Below are 11,563 nucleotides of genomic sequence, written 5' to 3' on the forward strand. Positions count from 1 at the left end.
ATTCAAATCACCGTATTCTTATTCCTACATATAATAGATGTTTAATAATAATTGAACAGTTATTTACCACCTAAAATTAAAAATGAATTTGAGAAATGAAATATCAAATATCACATTTTATTTTGAACCGTGTATACAAATTAAAAACATTGTTAATAATCATTTCATTTTCTTTTCATCACAACATTTTTTATAGAAAATTTACTATATATACGCATACTTATAAAATATATGGATACTTAGAATTAAAGAAATTCTAACTGTACTAAATACGCACCATACAAACCATAAATTTGTACAATATTACATAAATTTTACAATATAGTCATTATTACATACAATGCACATCTTATACGTAAGAAAAATGTTTTATCGTTTAAACGATCATCTGAAGAAATAACATGAAAAAAATGTCAACACAAAGATTATCAAATATATGAAAATGTGCTCTGTTAATCTTATGTGAATTTCATACGCAAATTCAATAGTCAACATAAGAATTAACATAAATTTTTAGCGAGGTAAGTTCCTTTGAACCATGAGAGTATATCTTAAAGAAGGAAGTTTGGAAATGTACTATATGACCCTGAAATACACTTCATACAAAAAAAACACCATTTTCGAGCTACAGTATCATTGCGAAAGAATATAACAGAAATATGTAGACTATTGAAAAATGATAATTTTACGGATGATGAAATAAATAAGAAATGAATGGAAAGCACACGATTAGAACCATTCATGGTCGGCGATTATAAATGTGTATAAAGTTGTGGATAAATGATGAATATGAAATATTCATCAGCGCCTGTTAAAATATTTATAACGCACTCTAATTTGGAATTATCAAAGCAAAAGTAAGACATTTGATTGCCGACCAATCGTCATCATACAATCTATGTTAAATATTTTCAAAGATCAACATGATTATTAATATTTCTGAAAATAAATGAGTATTGTTTGCAAAAACAGTCTTTAAACTCACCACCACTAACTTTATAAGATTATCGCTAATAAATGATTGATGATTAGAATTATTAAAAAATATCACTCTTCACTCATAAACAAATGCTTTAACGTACAAATTTATAAAAAAATGATACTATCTAATGAACTCATATTAAGAATTAATTTTATCTTATCTATCATGTGTAACAAATAATTATTGCTTCTATCTGCATCATGAAAGACCAGTCTTGCACAAATCTGAATATTTGATGGGACAAATATGATGGTTCGTTTTCTAATTTGTTCCATCAACTACAATCTACCTTTTAGTTTTTCTTAACAAAAAGAAAAACGCTCAGGACAAACCGCTCTGAATCTTTCCTCATTCCTAACAGTTCTAGTATCAAAATAAATTACAATTATCCGCAATGAAGCTGTTTTAGCTTTATCACGATGAACGAAGATCGTCAACGCTCTTCGGTGTACCTTTGCTTATCGCTAATAACGTAATTTACGCTTTACAATTTCCTGAAGCAATCGTCTTTTAAATAACGAATCATCTTTTCGAAAACAAGGAGACTCCTCGTACGCTTGGCGATTATTCCTTCTCACAGGATACGAATTTCCTTTCGATTGTTTCTCATAAAAGACGTTTCTATTCGCTTCAATCTCCTCGACTGAGGGCACACGAGAATGTCTGAATTCTTTGATGTCCTCATCCTGGGGCAAAGGGCGCATGGAATCCTCTGGAACTGGTCGACCATCCGGATACACACGAATCACCATTGGTCCCACCAAATAAGGCCCTGTATGCTCTGATATCGTTTCTTCGCCTAAGCCATTTGTTTCGCTCCCACTAGTAGCTGTAACAAAATAAAGATTTTTTATTAACAAAAAAAGATATTTTCTTCTCTGATAGATATATGATCAGCTTCAAGGTTCGATTAATTTATATTTCCAGTAACTTGTAGGATGCAAATGTAAAATTGTTTCTAAACGAATGTACATATAGCTGCATAATTAATTAACCGCCGATGAAATTTGAAAGTTTGATCGGTAGAATTTCATTAATAATTAGCCATTTACGTTAACGTAACATACACGTTTCATCACAATCGTTGAATTGATTATAAATATTTTCAGCACGTTCCTTCTCTGAACGCATTCGTGTTACGTAGACGGGATCGGAAGTGATTCTTTTTAGCCAAACGTGACCTTCGCATTATGATAATTCGATGTCTAATATTTTCAATCCGTCGCGATACTACTTCCTACTTCCGTCAGATGTTGAATGGCTCTTCTAAGGGACGCGGAGGAATTTACAAGAATAACAAATAAGAAAACGTCGCGTAAAATGACTCGTGGCTCTGTTAGAAAATAAAAATTCACCATCTCTATTGTACAAGAGAACTTGAAGAATTTATTTATATTTTCTTCTTCTTTTTGAAGCTACCGAAAAAAAAAACTTCCGTAAACGGTCGACTTATTCGGAAGATCGGGTGAAAGTGCAGTTAAAGAGACCGGTCGTATCGAAAACGAGCGTTTTGCTATCGAACGCGATCTACTTTGGTCGAAGAAAAAAATAAAAAGTTTTCTACTGGAACGTGCACGATACAACGGGGACGCCTGGAACTTTCTCGCAGCGCCTTCTTTTCATCTATTTCGGGTCACGTAGATCGAGCAAGTGTTATTTTCTTCTTGCTGTCCATCGAGTTCAGAGGCAGCTCCGATTTTCATGGTTAACACCTTGAATGCCATGGGGGTCACCGGTGACCGGCATCGCAAATTACACGCGCTTCGATAATTAAAAGAAAACGATAGAAAAATATTATTTTCAATAGTATCAAATTAAAAGCTTGACATTTGAAACTTGAAAATTAATTATTTCTATTCTTAATAATTAGAGCTTTAATACGTCTCGTAAGAAATGTCCATTTTCACTGCAGCAGTCAACGCGTTAATGCAATGATTAATCGCCGTTAAACTGCCTCTACTAGTATGTATCTTTCTCCGTTAATATCCGCTACAGAGGCTGCTAGTCTCGCTCGTGTAAGTTTCTTTCATTTTTTTTATCGATAAGAACTTTCTCTCGCATTAATGAACTTTATGCGATCGTTGGAGATGTTTCTGCTGAAAGAGTATCGTCCTATCGTTTAACAAATGATTCAAGTACACAAAGAATTTATTTTCAATATCCAGAACTGTTATTCCTTACCAATAGTCAACTTCTTAATTTATCACATACCTACTGAATCGGTACCGGTGGCGAAATAGGATTCATTCGGTTCATGAGCGACTCTCGTTGAATACTCATTCTTTACCATTGCACCCCAGACTATAATCAGAAAATGGGGGGTTCATTCAAATGAGATTAAATTAATTACTCGGGTATAAGAGGGTATGAAACTTACTAATTTCTTTTGCATCACGTTGATACGGATCCAATTTATCGAGAGCATTATCGTCCATATTAGCCAGATTTCGAAGACCAGAAACCAATAAATTTTTGTTACAATCTGGCATCGAAGAGTCAACACAGAATGTGGCCACCTGTTGACTGAACACTCTGAACAAGTAGCTCATCTGAAATGGAACATTCTTTTGTTACAAAAGATACTCGGGTCCAGTGGCGTTTTTTTTTTTTTAAATTCTTTCTTTATACTTGTACATTTATGAAAAAGATAGAAAAATCTTTGTATGCGCTTCACAATTCCAGCGGCGTGGTGTTTGACTGTGTGCGCATGCGCAGGAGAGGCTGCGAGGGAGAGAGAGCATTGTCGCTCCCGCAGTGCCGGTTTTTTAAAACAAAGGTTAAAAATTTTCTGGAGCAGCACCCCCACTAATTTTAGCTACGAACCGCCACTGCTCGGGTCGTCGAACTTAATTTGTCCGAGGAAAATTAAAAGGGAGACAATGAATTTTTTTTTTCCCCCGTTTACGATGCGTCGATGATCGCGAAAGCTGTTTTCCATTCGTTAAGAACAAATGCATTCTGCGCGCGTCCGGTGAAACTCCGCAATGTGTAACACGCGGGATATCGGACACGATGGTTATAACAAACAAATATATATTCCCGTCGCAGCCTGTCGTACATCACGTATCGGGTTGGATTGCGATACGCACCTTTTTTCTTTTTCGTCATGAGAAATTCTGTCCACCGACCGAAACATTCGATGTCTACACACTTTTGGCTCCATCTATGGTTTCTCGATTACGCGAATAATCGATCTTAGAATATCTAATGACATTTCTGTAACACGCCTATCGACCCTATCGAAATTTAACATTTATTGTATATCGATTACAAAATCGAGGAGGATTCTTACACTCGATAGAGTAATCTCTTATGGGACCAATTTCACAATTATAGAATTTGTTTTATTAAAAAAGTGTCTGTTATTTCTTTTTTTCGTATTGTTGTAAATTTCAATCTTGACAAAGTGAGAATACACGTAAGTACTACTTTGGCGGTGACCTACATAGATCGACAACGTGATCGATGGTCGATTTACTAGTCGATCGATGGTACTATTTTCAAACGAATTCTCGAAGTAAGAGAAAGTTTAAACGAATAGAAGATAAACAATTGTTGCGAAAAGGCAGTAAGTATTTCAGTATTCCGAAATAATACTAATTTATATTTTATTATTTCAAAGTATATTTCGATCAAAGATTGTTTTTTTGTAGTGATATAATGGCTATAAGGTTAGTGATATAATGGTGATAAAGGTTAACTTGGTTTAAGGTCAATATCGAAATACTTGGCGATCAGTTGAAACATTTCAGGCGGTACCATTATCTTATTATTGAAAACATAGTGAGTAGTTGTTAATGTATTACAGCATCATCCAGTTTCTATATAAAAACAACGTGAAATAGATAGCAAATGTAACGCAAGAAGAAGAGCACAATGTCATGAGAAAAGTCAACGTCCGAGACGCGGTCAGTGCTATTGTACTCGACTGTACAGTACATCAAGCAGAGCATTTTTAATGAATCCACTGAATTTCAATTTTGGTAAGTGAAAGTTTCAGCTTCGTTGGTATCGTATAAAAATGACTATAACAAACCTTATGTATAAATGTTAAATTTGACGATTAGATGCTCAACAATACTTACTTTCTCATCTCGCGAAAGGAATTCCCACATTGGTATCGCGGAAGCAGTGGCACATAATGTATGGCATCCCAATATTAGGATAGCAGCAAAGAGCACGTAAGTTCTCAGATTGCTCATTTTTAATTCCTCACTTTACTTTACAGGCACACTCTTTTTACACGTACCGTTAGTTTAGATACGTAGGTCTATCGCACAGATATTATTGATCTAAAATCAGTGGTCGTCGAGCCAAGAGTGTTTGTATTACAAACACCAAACTGACGACGAGAATATAATTACAAGGATTGAATATCAATTGAATATTTCATTTATTGATAAATGAAATATTAATAACACGATTATCGCTAGAAACTTCACGTGGCCACAAATGAACGAAGGTAAGAACGATACAGTCCACTCTGTTCGTAAGCTGTTTGCGAACTGGCTTGATTTCTTTGCGTCCCTGATTATATGTTCTTATGCGCGTGACGTCTGCGCAGTTCGAGCCCCCACCCCTTCTACTTTTCGAACAGAATTTCCTTGGTCCATCAGACTCGTATTTAAAAAAAAATATATGTTTTTATATTTCTTGTATCCTATTAATCATGTTACAAGACTTCGATACATTGAAACGTAAGTTCATTAGGTCCCTTATCTTTAAAAGCAACAACTTCATTAATGTATTTCTATTTAACACATTGAATACCATGTCACCCATATCTGGGTGACACTTGAATTATCAAAGTAAGCCATTATCTATATTATTAGGAATTTCGTTACTTATCTAATTAGAAATATTTTTACTAATGGAAATAACAAAATATTCGGAAAATGATAAATAAAATTTAAAAAAAAATAAAAATATCTAATTAAATTTTCAATAGAGTTTGCCTGGCAGTCAATGTGTTAATGATTCAAGCTACACATCTGATTAAAGTAACATAATATTTTTCAGATGCACAGTTGGAAACAAGTAATACAACCGTACAGGAGAGGAAGCTGGTTCGAAATCTGCCTTGAAAGAATCCAATCTTGTTCATCCGGTTCTCTTGGCTACTTTGAGCTAACAAGTCCTTAGAAAATCCTGTCCTTCAGAGAACCACGTCCTTCGCGGTATTTTAGTTAACCAATATGCTTCTTAGCACAGAACAATTGTTATACTGTTTTTCTGTATTTATATTTATGATACGTTTTATAGAAATATTTGCCAAGATGTTTGAAAGAAGAAAAATAATTGTGATCGTAGGATGGAACAATGCGTTGCGCAGCCGCAACTTTCGGTATTAATGGGTTAATGATAATGGTAGAAAAACAATAACGCATTGCAAGCCGGAACAGAGGCGACGGCACTTTTCTATGACGATGACCAACGTGAGAATTGAAATGCCGCAGACTTTCGCACATGAATTCGCGTCAGCACAGGCATATACACAATGGAATGAGGAACCTTGTATCATTCGCTGTACGTCCACGATGTATACGTGTGTCTGTTACCACACCGTTCCAGGTAATCTTGATTACTTGGAGGCTCGCTGCACATTTAACAGTCAGCATGCAGTCATCCTGCTATTATGTCATTCGGATCCTATGTACAAGAATAGATCTATCTCAACGGTTCTAGAACTATGAACTTCTAAAACTGTATTTAAAACAAAAATACATATATCGATTTCATTGTTTTAAAATATACCGTTCTCTCTGATTAGGACTCACGATGGTTTCACTTTACCGTGATTTTCTTGAAATAGAATGACAGAAAAGTCGAACATGGTGATTCGACGGGCAAGTATGTTCTACTTTCCAAATCAATTAATCGTCCGTAACCTGGAATGGCTGGATGCTCACGGGCGTTAACCTTCTGCACCTCTGATTTATAAGTTTCCATTATACATTTCACGGATCAGCTGAGCAGAAATTACACTAACCAGGCCAAGGGTATTCCTGATAAGTCTTGATTGATCTTTAATCGATGACAAACTACTGATAGCATTCATCGATTGTAAACGTTTTCATTGATTTTTTTTTTCTAGCATTATCATACGAATAACAAAAATACTGCTGGTGTGTAAAGATTCTTTATATTTTGTCTCCGTTAAAACGTAGAATACTATTTTTATAGTTTATCCAACAATAAAATTGTGCAGTCAAGCCGAGCATCGTTTTTCTTCGTTGGTGAACCATGAAACAGTAAACAGTTCCCACAAACGCATCTTGCATTCTGATTTCAAACGTTGATTCAAACGTAATGGGTTCTGCTCGATCAAATGAATTTGTCATTCAAATTGTTTGAATTAATTTTGTTGTATCTTTTTAGATATATTGATCTATTTATGGAAGAACGGTAAACGATCCGGCGCGAGGATTTTAGAATTGCATCCGAATGGAATGTAGGACGATCATGATCAGGAAATGGACTTGTATAGCGCAAAAGGGAATGGAAATCGCTTCCTCTTTTCATCGCAACGATTGGACGGTCATCCGAGATCGAGAGGTGTGGAATACGTTCCGGTCGACGCAATAACCACCGGATGCTCATCGTTTCCCTGACAAACAAATTCTGATGACTGAAAATTTTTTAAAATATATTTTAAACAAGGAATCTTCAATTTTAGAGTAGCTCGCACAGATGTAATCTTATCTGTGACGATTCTTCGAATTCCCGAAATTTTGGAATCTCCAAAAATGTATTGATCGTCATCATGATGCCACGTTATGACTCATTTTGCTTGCAGGCAACGAAATCGGAAGCTGATCGTATAAGTAGTTCAATGGTGACATTTTTGCCCGTTATTATGGTTTCCTTGAAATCCATCTACGTAACTGCATACTCAAGTGGATCCTTAATTTTTGAAATACTTTATAATAGAGATCATCAAACATATTGGAACTATTATAATGGCTTCGTCATTGATTCAAAACAAATTGAAGGATGTTGTATTATATTTGAATATCTTTCCTCGTTTCTGTGCATTTAAAACGCGACTGATAAATGAAACAAGATGGTAAGCATTTGAATAATTGAAGCTACGATATCATTATTTATAACATTTACTAAAATTCTTTTATAAATTCAATCGGTGCCATTTGACATTTTTGCAGGAATGTTTACCTCTCGAATAATTCATAGAGAGGAGTTATAATAATGCACGATGCAACAAAATGAAATTTATCAGATGTCACATAAACAGGAAAAAATTTCATATAAATGTATTTTGATTATCATCCAGATTATGCATGCGGTATTAAATGAGTTACGGTTTGTTATTGGTAACGAACAGTGTCAGCGAACAAGATAATTATGCGTAAAATTTTTGGCGCCCGGAATGACGTGAGAATCGTGGCGCCGCTTAAGAATGCAGAACCTATCGGTATACGGAACATTGTTAAGGATTGATTAACGAGTATCTTGGAACGACTGAAAAATTCCCGAGGATCGGCATGACGTTTTGGTATGGTAATTTGTTAACGGATAAACTAAAATGTAGTGGGCGTCTACAAGCTCATCGTTGGGATACAATTACATGTTTTTTTTTTTTTTTTTTGTTAGAATTCCTTGTTCGGCCTTTGAAGGTTGTCGAAGAATATCCGTAAAATAAATTATCGTGAAATCAAGTCACCAAGTTATAACAGCAAAGATTTATCTGTCGTTTCGCGTACGAAACGAATCCGTATTTCTTTCTTTTTTCCTTCTTCTTTGTTAGCGTAACGTGTGAAAAAAAAAAATTACGAATTCCACGAATCGTGTGGAAGTTTTCCACTAAACAGGTTTCTCTCTTTTATCTGCTCTATCCACGTGTTTTGTACTGTTATCATTCGTACGTGACCGTAGGTGAAGATGAAGTTCCGTCTCGGATAGTTTTGCATATGAGTGCAATAAATTTGATGATAAACTTTGGAATTTCAAAAGCGTGTAATGGTATACCGAATCGAATATGTAGAAACCTACGCAAATCTTATCGGCTGTCCTATTTAGAATTCAGGAAATTCCATCTTTTCACGAGACTAGACTGGTTAAAGATGAATATTTTATTCGCATAATAGATGACGCGTATAAAAGTAGACGATAGTTATACCATTTTATATAATTGTATGTTAAATACACAGACTCTTGTGTATATCGAATTTTAAATGATTGTAAACAGTGACTGACGAATTATAGGTGCAGTCATTGCTAATCTTATACATCTTAAGATTGCTGACACAATTAACGTAACCTTATCAATCTTGGCCATATGCGTATTCGCAAGGTTGTACGCAAGGACGTCGTGTAACACGAAGCCATCAACACATTTGTACTTCTCGAGTCAACAACTCTCGGAACAGAATTATTTAATCGAAACTTTGTTGCTGTATAATTTCCAGATATTTCTTTTATGTTATCTTTATAAATAATGCGAATTTTAATATATTTTTATGAATTCTTTCTACATAAACACAAACATACGTGTCTGATGATTGATATCGCTGTACGAGAGCCTTTAACGTAATGATTTAATATCATTGAAATTTTGTCAAAATTTACATAAAAATTTAATCGAGAAGAAAGTACTTATTGCATAATATAATTTTTTTTATGGAACACATAGGGATAGGTAATTGATTCGCATATTTTGTTGAAAATAGTTAACGTAAGCTACATAACATTTACATATATGCCGGACATAATTTGAATACGATTTAGAACTAGTTTAATGGTGTTTCGAATACAAGTAAACTTTTCAGGGTATTGACGTCAATATGAAGAATATTGAAAAGCAGTAAAATGTTAAGTTGGCGCCATTTAGTCGGCCAACGAATTGGTTTTATGGATATACGGTTACGGATTCAAATTTCTTTCCGAATGTACTTAAAAATTCTACAGGTATTCCGTTATTCAACACGAGTTATCGTGTTTTAATATTTATTACACAGGTGAAATTTATTTAATGAAATATTCTGATTCCATCAAATGGATAGATCTAACAAAAAGTAGGCATATTAATAAATATAAAAATGTATTTCACAATTTATAATTACAATATCAACAATTTATATACCGTTATTAGAACTGTGTATTAAAACAACGTTAATTAATAATTATCAACAATTTCAGATTTTTTGTAGCTTCTCAATTTTTTAACTGCGACCATAGGCATGATGCGATTGGTGGGCTGTAAAAAAAACTTCAAATTTAATGGTATAATCCATAATAAATAATGCGGGAATTTTGATAATTTCAATATACATACGTTTATAGAATTTTGTGCAGTTTACATTAGGCAGGAGTGATTGAACTTTCTCTAAGACAGTAGCTTTTGATGCTAAAGCAGCATTTGTATTCCAAATCTAAGGGAATAAGAAGAAACTTCATAAATAGTATACTTTATGATATATCAATCAAAGAACCCAAACTTTGATTACATCAACAACATCTTCTCTGTCCCTTACAGATGCAGTTACTCCACAAACCTCATCACCTTCAGCTACACATTCATCAAACTGCTCTCCAATAGCTGCAAGCACCACTTCTTTCCAAATCTTTTCCTAAAAACATAAGGAACTTATGATTTTGTAAGTAACATAAGATTTAGAACTTACAGTATCTGATTTATGGCATTTTAATCTCCATGTTCCACCATGTTGATTAACAGGTTCCTCCCACAATGGATATCTTTCATCTCTCATCAAATGATAATTCCATCTCACCTGTAACAGAAATAAATGAACAAGTACCGATAAGATGTTTACAAATATAGCAAAGGTATACAAACTTACTTGTATATATTTAACGCTTGGTATATTGTTAAAAACAGCCCAAAATCCTTGTACAGTGTTGACAGTATAGATCTTCAATAAATTTGTCTTATATTCCTCAACAGTTGAAGCAGAAATAGCTCTGTCAATTTTATAAACTCTTTCAGAATCATTTTTTTTTAAATAATTTGCTGACATCAACGGAAAAACATAACTCGTATATTCTGTGACGTTTCACGAACGAGTAAGATAAAAAAACAAAACTGCTGCAGACATTGAAAGGGTAAAACTAAAAAGCTGAAAACAATCCTTTTACCTGCCCAACCAAAATGTCCAGGAAGATTGCAACGGATCTCCTGATGTTTCCTGTTCTTCGATTCTTTTGATCCTTTCGTCTGAAAACACTGGCACTTGCGTTATATCTCCTGAACTTGCCTCGTCTTTCAGTGCGCTCTCCATCGAGGCCATGTTCAAAACGACGATTTACTTATAACGTCAACATCATGTAACAATTAAAAAATTTTTAATTCGATCCTAGCGCCATCTATACAAAAACGGCTGAAACTACTCAACGATTTACCGACTCCAGAAGAGGAAACTCTAGCGCCATCTATTAAGAAGTCGCTGAAACTACTCGACGAATAGTTTCCGGGGTTTCCCGATAGATGGCGCCAGTGTCGCTTTTCAGAACCGCGTGGGGCACTGGGAACCCCATCCTGCCGGAAATAGTTTCCGCCGTTTACGAATAGATAGTACTTGCATCGAATTTGAAAACAATTTATGT

The 11,563-nt window shown here is 34.5% G+C and overlaps 2 protein-coding genes and 1 long non-coding RNA gene across 21 annotated transcripts; 1 reads left to right on the forward strand and 2 right to left on the reverse strand.

Annotated features, from left to right (window-relative positions):
- Window positions 1–128: 128 nt before the first annotated feature.
- Reg-5 (Rhythmically expressed gene 5) lies at window positions 129–5,209 on the reverse strand. Of its 3 annotated transcripts, none has more exons than XM_034337452.2 (4): window positions 4,072–4,192; window positions 3,360–3,531; window positions 3,194–3,283; window positions 131–1,811 (listed from the first exon to the last, which is right to left on the reverse strand). In XM_034337452.2, exons 2-4 carry the CDS (start codon window positions 3,529–3,531, stop codon window positions 1,447–1,449), a joined length of 627 nt encoding a protein of 208 aa, XP_034193343.2. In that variant the 5' UTR covers window positions 4,072–4,192; the 3' UTR covers window positions 131–1,446. The 3 variants fall into 3 exon arrangements, with proteins under 3 accessions (XP_034193257.1, XP_034193343.2, XP_034193168.2); XM_034337277.2 differs by lacking the exon at window positions 4,072–4,192 and adding an exon at window positions 5,068–5,209 and having other exon boundaries at window positions 133–1,811; XM_034337366.2 differs by lacking the exons at window positions 3,194–3,283; window positions 4,072–4,192 and adding an exon at window positions 5,068–5,209 and having other exon boundaries at window positions 129–1,811.
- On the forward strand, window positions 4,214–10,039 carry LOC117610402 (uncharacterized). Of its 16 annotated transcripts, none has more exons than XR_013062709.1 (11): window positions 4,214–4,550; window positions 4,636–4,693; window positions 4,791–4,965; window positions 5,050–5,444; window positions 6,002–6,159; window positions 6,245–6,553; window positions 6,753–6,981; window positions 7,077–7,288; window positions 7,361–8,048; window positions 8,146–8,495; window positions 8,594–10,036. It is a non-coding gene; the product is annotated as an uncharacterized LOC117610402 (long non-coding RNA). The 16 variants fall into 16 exon arrangements; XR_013062710.1 differs by having other exon boundaries at window positions 4,636–4,653; XR_013062711.1 differs by lacking the exon at window positions 4,636–4,693 and adding an exon at window positions 4,694–4,765 and having other exon boundaries at window positions 4,828–4,965.
- On the reverse strand, window positions 10,024–11,277 carry LOC117610301 (eukaryotic translation initiation factor 4E type 3-A). 2 transcript variants are annotated; one of them, XM_034337649.2, is made up of 6 exons: window positions 11,096–11,277; window positions 10,801–10,921; window positions 10,624–10,731; window positions 10,495–10,569; window positions 10,275–10,371; window positions 10,024–10,196 (listed from the first exon to the last, which is right to left on the reverse strand). In XM_034337649.2, exons 1-6 carry the CDS (start codon window positions 11,245–11,247, stop codon window positions 10,162–10,164), a joined length of 588 nt encoding a protein of 195 aa, XP_034193540.1. In that variant the 5' UTR covers window positions 11,248–11,277; the 3' UTR covers window positions 10,024–10,161. The 2 variants fall into 2 exon arrangements, with proteins under 2 accessions (XP_034193540.1, XP_034193466.1); XM_034337575.2 differs by having other exon boundaries at window positions 10,447–10,569; window positions 11,096–11,275.
- Window positions 11,278–11,563: the final 286 nt, after the last annotated feature.

The sequence above is a fragment of the Osmia lignaria genome, chromosome 9 (assembly GCF_051020975.1).
Source record: "Osmia lignaria lignaria isolate PbOS001 chromosome 9, iyOsmLign1, whole genome shotgun sequence".
NCBI classification, from domain to species: domain Eukaryota; kingdom Metazoa; phylum Arthropoda; class Insecta; order Hymenoptera; family Megachilidae; genus Osmia; species Osmia lignaria.